Consider the following 16447-nt stretch of genomic DNA (forward strand, 5'->3'; position numbering starts at 1 on the left):
CCAAATTAACAATGCCACACTCTTTGTTGAGTGGTTGTTCTGGTAAAGAATCAGACATGTACACACCTCTAAATATTTGATGCCCAATTGCTTGATTAAAGCTTCAATATCTTGGTTTGTAAGCGCCTCTTGTTTTTTTTAAACTTATTCATGGCTCTCTTAACACCTTTGCCCTGTTTCTCCATTGCCAGGTTATGGCGCTTCTGCTCATCTAATTCTGCCCTATTTTTCTTGGCATCTATTACTGTTTTTGCTATTGCAGCTGAACCCCCAGCCAAGCTCCCAACAGCCCCGAGAGCAGCTAAGATGGCAGGGATGGTAAATATGAATCCCCCCACATGTCATTTTTTTCTTGTTTGCTGTAATTTTTTTAATTGGGGGGTACTAAGCAACAATTTCATACCATGCCCCTTTGCAATACAAGAATTTTTTTTCTTGCGCTGCTTTTTGGTCAAAAGACTGTCAATAGTTTTAAGAGATTTGAGACCTGCATAAGGTATTTGATACATAACACCCTTGGCCTTCATTGTAGGTTTATTATATACATATTCACAACCCCCACCCCAGTTTTTGTTTGGTATTCATAGCTATGGTGGTCCCCAATGCTGCTATTTTTTCACTTAAAGAAGCATCTTTGCTTACAAATCTACCAAATGCAGCCTCTTCTAATTTCTTGTCTGCAACATGTCTCTTGTCAAGATCAGAATGTGTGTTGTATGCTATGTCATGGTCTCTACAAGCAGCATCTAAGGGATTAACACCAGGATCCCCTCTGTTTAATCTATGATCCAATTTTGTGCCTGGACCACAATACTGATAGCCTGGAATGTGTAGTTCAAATGGCAGCTTGTTTATAATGTCATTAACAAGGCCCCGACCCTCAGAAATATTCCAAAATTTGGGGGGTAGAGTATTAATAATTTTTATGAGATATCCAATCCCCTTAGTGTCATTCACTATAAAATTAGACAATTTTGTGCTTATCATGTCCATAATTCCAACCTTTTCATTGTAAAAATTGTTGTTGCCAGCATTTTCCTCCCCAGCTATCACCAATAGCCTATCTACAAGTTTCCTGACATCATCAACCCATACAAATTCTTTGGGCAGGGTGTTGTATTGTTTGATTCCACTGCCAGTCTTGATTTGAGACCATATGGGCTTGATTAAATTGTTGTATTTTGCCCCACTGCTCGACTTAACCCTTTTTTGTGTGGGATCATTGTTCTGGTATAGAGCATCTGATTTTATTAATATTTCTTTGTAATCCTCATAATCTTGATCTGTATAGCTGCCAGGTCTTTTCCTAGTCATCAATTCCCACAATCCAGGCGTGCCGGTGTACTTAACAAAAGCACCTTTTTCTCCAAGTCGAGATTCTGAATATACAATTATATCATCCCCCATAAATGTTACTCTGAAATTGCCAATTCTATGAATAATGCTGCCATCAAGCTCTGTGTCAGCATATAAGCCAAACACCTCATCTTTATTGTCTCTAGGTGTGGTTAAATATTTTTGAGCAAGAAGCCCCAATTCAATAGGATCCTGACTAGCCTCAATTCTTCTAGGAGCAATAGGACTAGGTGTATGAATACTGGAAAGTGGGGTGAATGGATAATCTAATATGTTCCTAGCAGCTACAGGTACAAGCTCTGTGAGCAAATTTTGATTTTGCTCTGTAACAGTTTTGATATTCTTACCTAAATTATTAATAGCATCAATTACAGGCTGTTCTGTTTGTTTGTGTTTTTCATAAATTCCTCGGTTCTCTGATTTCCATCCCTTAAATCTTTTTACAAGATAATCTCTTAACTTAAGATCATCAATGATTGGCCTTTTCATGGTTATTTATTTATGTTTCAATGTCTAGAAAATTGTTAATTTTATTTCTGTATTTGCCACTATTGGGTGTTCTTGTCATATCAATTGTGACAAACCCATAACTGTCCTGGTTCCAGCACCTGCTGCAAATCTTGGAAAAATCATTGTAGCTCAAGTCCCCACCTACATATTCATCATGTATGTGTTTGAGGTTGGTATGGTCTTGATGAAACACACATATAAAATTGCTGTTGTCACGGATCAGCTGCTTGGGTATTTTTGAAAAAGTCTGTGCCAGGTAGAAGCAATCAATGTTTTTGTGCCGGCCCTGTGTAAAAAAAATTCTAACCTTGTTTTGATTATCCAATATAATGTCATCAAACACAACAACAGAATTATCGAGACATTCATGAAGTGGCTTAACATCTGGTTCAAAAGTGGCTATATCCAATCCATCATATAGCTTCATCAGCTGCTGATATTTTAATTGTTCCAAGCTCTTAGAGAAGATATACAAGTGCCTGTTTTTCCAGTCTAACCAGTTGGGTGCCAATAAAAAATTATCAACCATTAGTGTAGTTTTACCACAAGCAAATGGCCCAACAATAAGACACCTAATATTATCAGGTAGCAATTTTCCATTTCTCTTATTCTGTTGTTCAGGTTCTGGCAGCCTCTTTATAACATCCCAGGTGTTCATATTATCACTTTGTTTGCATCGATCCAGCTGTGTTCTGGAAGTCCTAGCCATTTGACAAGTAACTTTTTGCCTTTTCTGCGGATAATTTTTTCTATGAGATATGTGTCAGGCTGTTTAGTTTTGCTGAGCTCTTGTTCATAGAACCTGCCTTTGAGAATTTCTCCTCGGTGATCCTTTATTATATATGTGTTAAGAGTCCCGGGTTTAACTTGAACCACTGTAAATAATTCAGTGCTCCAGTTTCTTGTAAAGCCTCTCTTGAATAAGTGCTTATATTTGCTTATTCTTACTTGATCCCCCACCCTGTATTTGGCCTTTCTTGTTGTTGGCTGATATTTAGGATAATAAACAGTGCTGATCAATTTTTGCTCATCAGATGAAGTTACTTCAGAGGGTTTCATGTTGATTGTGGAATGGACAGAATTGTTATATTTATGTAGAAGTTCTGGAAGAATATTAATCCATTTATAATTACCTTGGAGGGTAAATTGTTTATACATAAGATTTTTTAAGGTTCTGTTGAATCTCTCTACAATTGAGGCCTTGAGGTCACTGTAACTCGAATAATGTTGTATTGCCTGGCTTTTAATAAATTGTTGAAACACTGAATTATAAAATTCTTTGCCATTATCTGTTTGCAAATAGCGCGGGGATCTTCCACTCTGATTGATGATTGTCCTGAGGGCTTCTGTAACACATGTTCCAGTCTTGGATTTGAGTGGCATAGCCCAGGCAAATTTTGAAAATGTGTCTATTACAGTGAATAAATACTTGTAGCCCTTGTTGATTTTGTCTAAGTTTTTCAACTGTCCACTTGCCATTTCAATCAAGTCGCTCTGCCATAAATCATCTATGCTCTTTGTGACTACTGGGAGTCTCTTAAAATTATGTCGGGCTTGTCTGTGTAATTCATCAACAATAATTTGTCTAGACATAATATGTAAACAAGAATATTGCAACTATGGGGTGTTCAGCAGCTGAGACTGCAGGATTTTCTAAATATAATTTGTCCCCTATTTGTATTTTAAATTCCAGAGAGCCATCATCTTCAGTATAGGCTGTTTCCAATGTATTGGGATCTGTAAAATCCTCCAATTCTACACTGGTGATTTTCACTTTGTTATCAGCATTTGTTATTGATAAGGTGGGGTAGTGGTGTGCCTGTGGTTGAAGCCAATATTTGATCTTGATTGGTCTCAATGTGCCCCCAACAAAAAATTGGTAATAAAATTGTGCAGGGGACAGCATATATATTTTGCCACCCGGTGTAAATGGAGAATCATATTCTTTGTTGGGGATGCTGTACAATTCAAGAATTACTGAATGTTTTGGATTCTAGATTATGCCTGTTATTTCTTTTTCTGCTGTGAGCAATCTGCTTGTTACAGATTCAAGATGCTCATTGATGGTTCTAACAACATCATCATGGCCCGGCTTGATTTTTATGTCCACAGCAAGTCTCTTGTATTGCTGCACAATTTCTTGTAGCTGGGTGGCAAAAACAGACAGAGCATTTGCTTGATTGGATTCCATGGTCCCTAGCTGTTGCTTGATATTAGCAACAATTTGTTGCAAATTTTCAACAACTGCCAATTTTGAATTTTGAGCTGTAAGATCATGGACCTGCCTTCTGATATCCTCAAACAGGGCATGCAGTTCATTAATATGTTGATTGGTTGGAAGAGTGGCCACTGTCTGTGTGAGATGTTTGATCTCTGCCTGGATATTCTTGATATCTTCTGATTTCAATATCCTATTCACTGCTCTCTTAATATTTTTAAGTTCCTGTGATGTAGGCAAATTTGATACTGTATTTTGCAAAAATTCAAGTGCCAATTTTACATTGTTTAATTCAGAAGCATCAGCCACATTTTGCATAGCATTTTGGAGCAGGGCTATATCTGCCTGAGAGGGTGTGGATTGTTGTAAAATTTCAAGTTTTGTTTGGATATCATCTATCAAATGATGAAAATGAGATAGTTCAGATTCAGTGTTGAGGTTTTCAAGCTTTGTGATTTGGTGCTGGACACTGATAAGTGTGTCTACAATCCCGGGTAATCTGGATTCTAGTACATTTGCCAAATCACTTTGCACTGCTGCTATTGTACCTTCAAGATGGGTTATGGAACTTTGAATTTTTCCAAAATGTTCATATGTTTCAAGTTGCAGCTTAATATTTGCTACACTCCGAGTTATTGCATTCAAAGCATCAGAAGATGGCAAATTGTTCATAAAATTTTCAAGTGTCTCAACTTTTTCTTTAACCTCGGCTATGGCATTGTTCAAGGGGTCCAGATTAGGTATTTGGAGTGACTGAATCTGTTCCTTTAGAGTGGAAATCACTAGATCAAAATCTTCTTGTGATTTTATGCTTTTGACAATTGTTTGGAGCTGTGTCTGGACATTATTTATCTGCTCTTCTAATTGCTGTTTCAATTGCTCAGAGTTGTTAGCCTGGGTCTTAAATTTGGCTTGAAGAGCTGCAACAGCTTCTTCCAAACTTTGAAAATTATCCAATGTAGCCAGGTCAGTATATTTCTGAAGCAACAATTTGAGTTCAGAATCAATTTTAAGAAGAGGGTCCATGCATTGTGATTGTAAATTTGTAATTTCTAATTGAAGACTGGCATTGAGTGTAGTTTGTAAAGCTTGTAAATCACTTCTTAATTTCTTGACTCTGACATCAAGCATCAGAATCTCATCACTGTGATCTTCATGTCTTGTATGGCCAAATATATCATTAGGCATTTTGTTTAGTAGTTATTTATTATAGAGTATCTGATTCTTAATTCTATAAAAAAAGGTATAAGCTTATCATAAGATCCAGGGACCTCAATATATAAGCAGTCACCAGCAGAGACAGTATAAACAGTGCCAGAAACCATGTTTGAGTGCTTAATTCTATAAATATTTCTCCCTACTGAAATTTTAACATCACCCTCAGGGGTTGTAATAAATTGCAATTGCCCACCTACAGGTAATTGGTAATGATTTAAATTATTGTTAAATATGTACAATGTTTTGCCTGTTTCATCATCAACATCTGTAAATATGCTGTTCAGGTGAATAATTAACAAGCCACTGAGTTTAGATATGATATCAGAAGAGGGTTGTGGTGTTGGCAGCTCCATAATAGCCTGTTTCTTGAACCCAAATAAGTTCATAGGCATGTTTATTTATTTCAAATCATGCTCTGTAATTGGGCATTGATTCCCATTTTTCAAATCACAATGACCCCATGGTAAAGTATGTATTCCACATGATAAAATGCATCTCTTATCATCATGTGGGTCCAGAGCCACTTTTCTTACAACATTTGAAGTCAATAAGTGATCCACACTCTGAATTCTGGATTCTGATGTTCTGATTAAACTCTGGGATTTGTGGCAATTTTTATAATCTTCAAATTCAAGCTCTTTTTCTACAGCTACTTTGCCAATACCCTTGGCTTTTTTGACAACAGCACTACATGTTTTAAAACTGTACATCTTGGCACTTAACCCAGTAAATTCCACAATAACATCACCAAGTGTCTCATCTTTTAACTTGCCGGGCACTTTTTTGTTGTGGGGTTGAATATTCAAATGGCCTGGCAATTCACTGGTATCAAAATATTTAAACAATTCAGGCTGTGCCATATCTTGATAAACATCTTCTGTTTTAATATCAAGAATAAAACTATCCGTGTCCATGTACATCAATTTTACATTATCACCATAAAAAGGTTTGAACACATCATAATACAATATTAACATATGTAATTTGGCCAATTCCAATATCACAGCCCCTACATAAATAGGTTTATCAAACTTAATCTTTGTTTTTTTCATGTTGAAAAGTGCCATATTTTCATCATAAATTCTTCTATAATTGAAATTAGGCTTTGCAACCAATTTTTTGCTCAGGCTGGGGTCAGTAATTATTTTAACATCGGTATGTTTTCTGACATTTTCAATTGTTTTGCCATATACAGAATTGACCATCAATTTAAACAAAGATTTATCAAATTGGCTGTTTGCAGATGTTCGAAGCTCCGTGTTTGTATCAATATATGGTTTCAACCATCTTGAGTGCCTGAATCTCAAAACTTTGCCAAGTTTGCTCACTTGAACACCATGACGCATCAGGAACTGGAGGTTTTTATAATATATGACATAGCCTTGTTTTGGCTCCAGTGTCATCATGAGCTTCTTCTGTTTAGAGCCAGGTGAGCACTGAACCTCAGAAATTGGGCGCAGATCAGAAAATTTGTTATGTAAATCATCAGGAATTGTCAGATCAACCTCTAAGAAGAGGCCATAGTCACTGTCATCAAAGTCCTGAAGATCTTCAATATTAAAATCTTCAACCCATTCAAGCCCTGCATATGGCAGTTTATCCATCATGGCATAACCATAGAGGCTGTTTGCATCCACATACAATATATAATTTGATGGCAGTGCTGGATCATAACCAGAAATATATTTGTTATTTGCTCTGGCATATCTCTGAGAACATTGCACCATACCTCCTTTTATATTTTCCTCCATAAACAGATACATATCTTGATCCTGGATCAGATTCAATTGCTTTTTGGTGTTTAAAAACATTGCAGCCCATGCTAGGCCCGGGGCACTGTAAAAATACACTGGGTCCAGTCCATAATTTTGCATAGAAGATTTTCTGAATGTCTGCATTATATCTGCTAAGATGGTCACATCAAGTTTCAAATATGCCATGTGATAATCACCAAATGTCCGGCATTTTAAATTGTTCCACACCAATTGGGCATGGTGATAATCTTCATCTGTGATTCCAGAACCTCTGATTTTGCTGTAAAACTCTTCTTGTGGAGGCAGGGAACACTCATCAAATTTAGAATAATCTGTAACATAATCATATGGATATACACCCTTCCGCCTAATTAATTTCAGGTCCTGATTTGGAAACAATGCACGTGTGATTTTGAATTGATCATCAGATAATTGAGTGGCCAGTGTATCCAGGCTAGCAGGTAAAAATCTGTAAGAATCAAGAAATCTTATGTGATTAGGAACACCATTAACTTTAATTGTTTTGCTAATAGATATATATTTCTCATCATTTTCAGCTAAAATATTTAAATTCTGCTTCTCAAACCCCTCATATCTGATCAAATGATGAAAATCATAATTGGATGCTCCATGGCAAAATATGGGGATAAATTTTGGTCTCTTGATCTTAATATTACAGCTATTACACAGTGCCATTAAGAATTTACCATCTGTATGAGAATGTTGTTTAACCTTGATATTTGTATCTGAAAATTCAGAATCACATACCGGGCATTTTTCTGCATTGTTGAAATCTTCAATCTGTTTCTCTGTTAAAGGCAACATGGGTTTTGATTTTAATAAAATATTAGATGCTATGTCACGGCACTCATTTTCTATTCTATGTGCAAATATTTTGATGGCATCTGGTCCCATGTATGAATATTCTTTACTAACAACACCATCCTGTACAACCACATAACAAAAGCTGGAAGGTTCATGTAGCTGGTATGGTGTAATTGAAGATTCTTCAGGATCTGGATTGCAGGATGCAAGAGGTTTGAGGTTCGATTCAAAATCACAGACAATATATACTGGGTGTTCCAACAAGGCTTCAAATTTTTTGAATTTGCAATTTTCACTTGGATTAGGCATCACCATATGAACAGGTTTATGGTTCCCACAGTATTTCAGATGCTCAATTAATTTGTTCTTAGCAATTTCTGCATTCTCTTCAGGAACCCTCTTCACCATTTTTTGACCATCAAATACAGTTAAACATCTTCTGCACAACTTAAATATTCTATTAGATTTGTCTAGTTGTGTTCTCACTAAAGCTTCAAGATTATGTATCAGAGTGTAATGATATTTGCCATCCCCTTCAATTAAGAGCAAATCAATCTGTACAGCAGATTCATCATCAATTGTACTGATTCTGAGAGGTTCTATCAAGCAATTGCCAGTGGAGCAAATAAATACATTAATAGATAATTGTTTATTATTGATATTCCTGGCCCTTTTTTCAAATTTATCAATATTCTGAACAGACATTGGACATTCTAAACCCTCCATTGCATCGTCAAAATCATGTTCATGTTGTTTGTAATAATTTATTCTCTCAGGATGCCTTGAAACTGGAAACAAAGCAGCTAATATACACCACAAAAAGCATTTCTGGTCGGTATTTTTTATATTAACCACGGCTCTTCTGTTTTTAATATTATCAGGTAATGGCAAATATGTAGAACCTTGTAATGGGCTGAATTCAGAAAGTTTAACATAGAGCCTGTGTGGAGAACCGCATAGGCTCCATCCAGACTCTTTTGCTGCAAATTCAGAATGTTTAATATTCAATTGATCTATTAAACTGCTTATTATTGTGTCCGAATTTGCATTTGAATATACCGGTACAGTTTCTGTTATGTGGGGCTGTATAAATTTTGTGCCGTTTGGTTTCTTATATTGTACAAACAATTTGAGGGAGAGCTTATAAGAGCCATTTTGTGCATTTAGAATTGCCTGCACATCATGTTTTTTACTGTTCAAAAAATTCTTAATGCCACATCTTGGCTCTGATACAAACCGATAATCCCTAAGTTGGGCATTAAAACTGCTATGGATGGGTTCATAGCGTGGCTGCTTTGCAGGTCCAGCATTAACAGGTACTTCATGCTTTCTTTTCAGACCAGATGTGGATGGTTGTGAGGGCAATGCTGATGACTGTACATAAGAATTACACTTATGCCATTTGTAATATGCCTTGCTTAATATTTTATGGCATCTTGGACACATTTTTGTGGCCTTTCTGCATTTCTTAGAGTTACAAATACGGCAATGCCTAGCCCAATGAGAACTAGATATATTTTTATTACACTGATTGCAATATTTTTGATTCGGCATTTTTGTTGTTGTTTATTATATATATTTCCTGGGATTCAAATCACAATTCTATGCTTAATAAAAAATATCAGTTGGGTTCAGCAGTTAGTGGCTGAGCTGGTGCTTTTATACCCAAACAACAGCAGTAACTAGGTTTTGGTGATAGTTTTGCTCTATTATGTTGATGTACAACACACTTTGCCAGGTTTAAAACCTCATCTCTATATCAACTAAATACAATTCAAAATTGGATTTTGAACTGTACAATAAATATTCTGTAAGTCTCACTTGTGTTTATATTAACAAAACAAGACAAAACCAGAATTGTATTCAGGATTGCATGTTTTCATACAAAAAAGCCATATTTTTGACAAGTTTATAAACAACAATCATACAGATATAACTTTTACACACATGGCCGAATCTGTCTGAGCAGAGGAGAAAGAAGGGTTTCAGATCTGGGGGCTATCAACTAGCAGTAATTATTCTCAAAATCTCACTTGTAGACATATTATTTTGCCACATGTTTTCAATCTTAAATATTTTGTCAGGACTCGAACCTCAAGCCTTTTGTTTACAAGACAACAATATTATCATTTTGCCATCAGGGGAGGCTTCACATTTTATGAGGACTTAAACCCGAACCTCAACACCTGAAAAATTGGGGTATAAGCCCCTCTTGCCATTGTGTTAAGTATGGGTAAATCTATCTGTTGAGCCCCCGCCTTTTCTACACTAGAAATTCAGAATTTCTTAAAAATCAGAGCATATCACACCTGAAAAATTGGGGTATAGGCCCCTCTTGCCGTTGTTTTAAGTGTAAGCAAATCTGATTTTTCAATCAAATAGCCTCGCCTTTTCTACACTTGTAAGTGGTCCTCATCCTATCGTAAATACAACTACTCAGCCTTATAGGAAAATGTCATAAGTCATTTCAAAAGTAGGTCAAAGGACAAGTTAGCATAAGAGCAAGATTTGCAGGAGGTAAAAAATAGCTTAAAAAATGATGCCAGAGCTTTTTCTGTTCATTTTTCTCTCATTGTAGGTTTGTTTAGTGCATAAAACATCGTAAAATAAAAAATAGATCAAAGGATGAGTTAGCATAAGAGCAACATTTGAAATGGGATAAAAAATAGTTTAAAAAGTGATGCCAGAGCTTTTTCTGTTCATTTTTCTCTCATTGTAGGTTAGTTTAGTGCATAAAACATCATAAAATAAAAAATAGATCAAAGGATGAGTTAGCATAAGAGCAACATTTGAAATGGGATAAAAAATAGTTTAAAAAGTGATGCCAGAGCTTTTTCTGTTCATTTTTCTCTCATTGTAGGTTAGTTTAGTGCATAAAACATCATAAAATAAAAAGTAGGTCAAAGGATGAGTTAGCATAAAAGCAACATTTGAAATGGGATAAAAAATAGTTTAAAAAGTGATGCCAGAGCTTTTTCTGTTCATTTTTCTCTCATTGTAGGTTAGTTTAGTGCGTAAAACGTCGTAAAATAAAAAGTAGGTCAAAGGATGAGTTAGCATAAGAGCAACATTTTGAAATAGGATAAAAAATAGCTTAAAAAATAATGCCAGAGCTTTTTCTGTCCATTTTTCTCTCATTGTAGGTTAGTTTAGTGCGTAAAACAGATTACGCTGAGAGCAGAAGCCTATTAGCAGGTCGTAGTAGATTACACTGAGGGAGCTTACAGTAAGAGGAGACAGCCTCCTTATAGAAAAATATCGTAAGTCATTTCAAAAGTAGGTCAAAAGGCGAGGTAGCATAAGAGCAACATTTTGAAATGGGATAAAAAATAGCTTAAAAAGTGATGCCAGAGCTTTTTCTGTCCATTTTTCTCTCATTGTAGGTTAGTTTAGTGCGTAAAACATCGTAAAATAAAAAGTAGGTCAAAGGGCCCTTCCAGAATCGCCCATTTCACCTACTCAGAGAGGATTATTGTTTGGTTTTTACTTGTTAAAATTATAGTCAGCCCTTACTGGAAAAAATATTTCCAGTAATTTGTCCGCACACAAATCTGTACTTTTCTATTTCATAGAGCAAACGTTTTGAAGCCATATGAGTGTATCGTGCTGTTATATACAGGGTGTCATTATAATGGCACCCACGGACCACGGAAACGTATAGAGGACATCAAAACAAACAACTTTTCTCAGTAACATTTTTCTCGTTGGTGTATCATTTCGGTGCTACAGTTGTTCAGAAAAGCCCGTTTTACCGCCTGAATGCTGGCAACCACACACAACATTAGATTGCATTTGTGACGTCATATCCCGTCGTGAAGCTATGCGTTCCAGGGTTGCCAGGAACACTCATATTCTGTGAAAAATGACATAGCTAAAATCAGCCACATTACGGTACCGTAAAAGAAAACGAGAAAACACGTTCTTTAACCTAACAGGAAGTATGCCTAAACAAACGATACGAAAAATGGTAGAAAGAAAATAGAATTCAAGTGGAAGTGCTCATATAGAATTTTGTCTCAGCTTACATGTCAAATATTTGCAAATACCAAGTTGGCATCTACAATTTAGTCTATCCACTTCGTCCTTCTGATACTATTGTCTGTGACACACTGAACAGATGACATAATAGAAATGAAAGAACTCAAAATTCCAAAGGTAAGCAACACATAATATAATGTATATTCAGGGCATTATGAGGCAAATGACAAAAATGGTTGAAAAAACAGGGATATAAGTAGTAGTTATAAAAGCTCTCCGACGACTGTGTTTATCTATGCACCGGATACACATGTAATAGTTTGCAACTGTGAACAGGGCAGTATTTTCGCTACTGACTCATCATTAGATTGTTACTGTGGTTGTACGTGTTTTAGCCGTAATGTAACAACGTGAACCTCGGATACTTCCGTTATCAGCACAAAAGTACCACAAGGCATCTGGACACAAACCTGTAGATATCAACCTTGCAACGAGCTTTGCAAATATTTGACATGTAGCTGGGCGTAAACAGCCACATGTAAGCTGTAACTCCAATAAAATATATTGTTGTGTTGATATTTGACATGTACGCTGAGACAAAATCCGATATTGACACTTCATTTTGAATAAGTTTTTACCATTTATCATATCGTTGGTTAACTTCCCCCTTCCACTGAGATGACTGCTGATCTTCTGGCTGGTATGCTATGATGTTCGGTCTACTGGACGCGTTTCTGGATTCGCTTTACACCTAATCAAGTGGTTGGTAGTTTGTCAATTTTTATGTTCCTTGCAACCCTGTCGTGCGCTGTTTCTCCGCAGGAAAAGACGTCACAGATACGATCAAATGTTGGGTTGGGTTGCCAGCATCCAGAGGGCAAAACGGTCTTTTTTAAACAGCTGTAGCGTCGAATCGACGCACCAACGAGAAAAATGTTACTCAGAAAAGTTGTTTGTTTTGATGTCCTCTATACGAATCTGTGGTCTGTGGGCGCCAATAAAATGACACCCTGTATAAATACAACGTACAAAATTTGCTGTATATATATTGTGATTACTCACCTGAGTTCCTCGGACAAAATGAAAGGGAATGAAGGGAAATCAATCCTGTATTAGTCCATATGTGGATAGACGAACGCCTGAAACCACAGCCTTTGAACCATTGCAGTGACCTACAGGTTGGGGCGAGGGGTGGGGAAGTAGAAGTAGGATTCCTTTCGGTGGCTTTCTCTACCTGAAACCTATTAGACAGTCGAAGAGACTGCTAGAGTAGATCCTTCCAGCCTGCTTGCTGATCGTGTCGAGTGGTGAGAAATGCGTGAAAAATAGAGATACATATGAACAGTGATTTCGACAATAAAGCGAATTAGATGTGAGATTGATTTATCTATCACTGCTAGACTCGTTACTCCTCAGTACACAGATGCATATATTCCTATTTTATAAAGGGTACGATCCAAGGAACCGTGATTCTATGATATAACTTGTCTCGAATATAGCTGCGAATATGTACATTTTATTAAAATGTTAGGAATACAAACGTTAAGGACTACAGTTAATGTTCTCGTCTTTCAGATTTTCAACTTCAACTATGAAGAGTAAGCTGTTCTGTGCCGTTGTTTGTTGTGTTCTAGAAGCCCTAGAATGTTCCTTGCAATACGTCAAAGTTGATCAGTTCGAGGAATCTCCAAGAGCATTAACTTACCAACGTGTTAAGGCCAGCAAGTGCATAATGCTAAGTAGAGTTCATAATTGTCTACCTGTTGCAGAGAACAAAGGTCACGATGAAGAATACGTACAAATAGTCTATCACATGGAAATTGAAACAATGGAATCTCTTCTGCAAGCAGCGAGCCAAGATTGCTGCACATTGATAGTTGATAGCAGAAATATCTCTGAAACATTCATTTCTGTACATGAAAGTGCCACAGATTCCGTTATGTGTAATCTAATTATATACGTGGTTATGTGTGAAGAAGCTGACTTAATTTTACCCTCTTTAAGTTCCGCATGGAAGTTAGTGTTTTCAGAGTTCTATATTATAGCTCCAACACCAGATCCTGACAAATATAAAATATTTACAAATTTGCCAGGAGTTTATTTGATTCGGAAGGAGTTTGAAGTGATTGGTGAGGTTAGAAGTGATAATTGGATGAGAGTTGTGAGGGAGAACAAAGTGTTGAACTTGAATGGAATAATGATGAAAATGCTTATATTTCTTTACGACCCATTCTCATTTATTACTGACTTAGGTTACGATGGAATCGACTACAGGATTCTAATCGAGTTCTCGAGGAAACACAACTTTACATGGAAATTTGAAATGTTCGATGGTGATTTTGGAGAACCCACAGACAATGCTTCATCTGTAACTTTCTATGGATTGATTAAAAGTGGCAAATATCAAGCGACTATTCCTGGAGGGTTCATAAGTGAATCTAGAATGAAAATTTTTGACATGAGCAACTATTACATTCAATCTGGAGTGAGTTTTCTAACTCCCAAACCAAAAAGACTGGTTACTTTATGGTCAATATTCTCTCCATTCAAACTCTTTGCCTGGTTATCTATTATAGCTTTTATATTCGTTTCATCGTTTCTCTTACGCTGTTTTTCTTTACTGCAACGTTGTTTATTACGAGAGAGTGGAGATATGTATTCAAGCTACTCGCATTCTCTTCTCCATTCATTCAAAATCGTTCTTGGTATTGGAGTTTCAGACACGAAAAGTCCTGCTCTGAAGCACCTGATAGTCTGGCTGTTGTTTACTTCAACACTACTCATCACTGCCTACAATTGCAATCTCACATCACACCTCACTGCTCCAACATATGAAAATCCTATAAACACAGTCATTGAATTTGCCCATTCTGGACTACAGTGGGGAACAAACGATGTAGTATGGATAGATCTACTTAACGATTTAAACGAAACATTACTATGCTCTATATCGAAAAGATACTTTCTCTTCGAAGGCTCTGATGAGATAAACAGACTAGCTAGAAACGAAGAGGTGGCAATTATCGCAGAGAAGCTTCCATCTGGGCAGTTAAGCAATGTGGACTTCCTTGATAGCGAAAGTCTAAGCAAGCTTCACTTCATGAAGGAAAGCGTGATTAACTTCCAAAATGGTTTCCTGTTTCATAAAGGATCAACGTTGTTGCATACTTTTAATGTATTTCTAACTCGTTTAAGAAACTCTGGAGTTGTTGCTAAGATTGAAAGTGACATACTCTCTAACCGACCGAAGAGTTATCTGCTACCACTGAGTTACAAGGAAGATAATTCTGACGATCTCCGTCCTTTCACTGTGCAGGATGTAGGAGGCGCCTTCTGTCTGTTGATAGCAGCTCACTGTGTCTCGTTATTAGTATTCTGCGTCGAACTTCTAAGACGATAATTTCTTTGGGGGCCATTGCTCTAAATGACCAATTCGTTTCTTTAATAAAATCGGAAAGTATGTTCCAGGTACTATGCAATTAACATTTTATCCAAAATTTATTTTCTCATTTAGTCAATTTGGTGCTTCAGTGTACAATACTAAAATAACTTTTCTGTTGAATCTGCCCGTTAAATCACCATTTTATTGGGATACATATACTATTTTCTTGACCAAGCGTTTTCGGTGTCTTCTTCTACGGCAAATTCTGGAAAAAAAACACAAAAGATTAATTACCGTAATCGAGTTTCTTAAAATCATTTGTGTAACAAATATTGTCTTTAACAATAGAATTTCAAGTGAATCACATTGTGTGACCATATTTAAAACATATACGTTTCATGCTGTTCCCTGTCTTCCTGGTTATATTTTTTCCTCGGTTCCCTTCTATTTATCAGGCTCTCTCTTTCCGTTATTTTTACCTTTCTTTATTAATTTGTATTATTTTACTTCGGTTTTCTTCTAGTTTTGGATAATCGAGAAAATAATTATGAATGGTGATGAGATGAAGTTGGCAAAAGGAAAATCACAAACGCAAAACACAAGCCTCACAGAGGGTTACCCTGGTTGTTGGTCGAGCACCAGAGACTCGTTAACCTGCATAAAAGCAATCCAAGGCAGAGGCGCAACCACGATTTTTTGTCTGGGGGCAAGTACCAGGATAAATGTACCAATTATTATTATTATTATTATTGATTTAATAGTTTTGACGAATGTTGAAAAAGTAGCATTTGATACGAATGTAAAATTTATTATTATTATTATGCAGAAATTCAAGATTGTTTCGTAGAAACTACCAAAATGAAGAAGGCAGTTTGTACAGGGCTGAAAACAAGATATCGGCTAACACTTATGTTTCCTTTAACATATCAATTACAATAGAGGGCTTCGATATATTATTTAATCCGAAAGTGTGACCTGAAGGTATATTAATTTCGAAATTCTACAGAAAGTTCAAAAAATGATAATGTAATTGAGAGCAATACAGACAATATTACTAATACCGTAGTAAACCGTGATAATAATATACCTGAATGACTAATTCAACAAAGAGAGAATATAATCTCTTTAAGTGATAATATCGGATTTTTATTATCAAAATGTAAGAGGATTTAACACAAAATCAAAATTTGATATATTTATAGATAA

General features: G+C 36.2%; 1 protein-coding gene across 1 annotated transcript; it reads left to right on the plus strand.

The window, feature by feature from the left end:
* The first annotated feature begins 13450 nt into the window (after positions 1-13450).
* On the plus strand, positions 13451-15259 carry LOC145988004 (uncharacterized). Its single transcript, XM_083122844.1, has one exon. It carries the CDS (start codon positions 13451-13453, stop codon positions 15257-15259), a length of 1809 nt encoding a protein of 602 aa, XP_082978970.1.
* Positions 15260-16447: the final 1188 nt, after the last annotated feature.

This window comes from Lepisma saccharinum, chromosome 1 (assembly GCF_977018435.1).
Source record: "Lepisma saccharinum chromosome 1, izLepSacc3.1, whole genome shotgun sequence".
Classification (NCBI taxonomy): Eukaryota; Metazoa; Arthropoda; class Insecta; order Zygentoma; family Lepismatidae; genus Lepisma; species Lepisma saccharinum.

Excerpts from the sequence above, each read along its gene's own strand:
- LOC145988004 (XM_083122844.1), top strand. The coding sequence starts at position 13,451 with ATGAAGAGTAAGCTGTTCTGTGCCGTTGTTTGTTGTGTTCTAGAAGCC.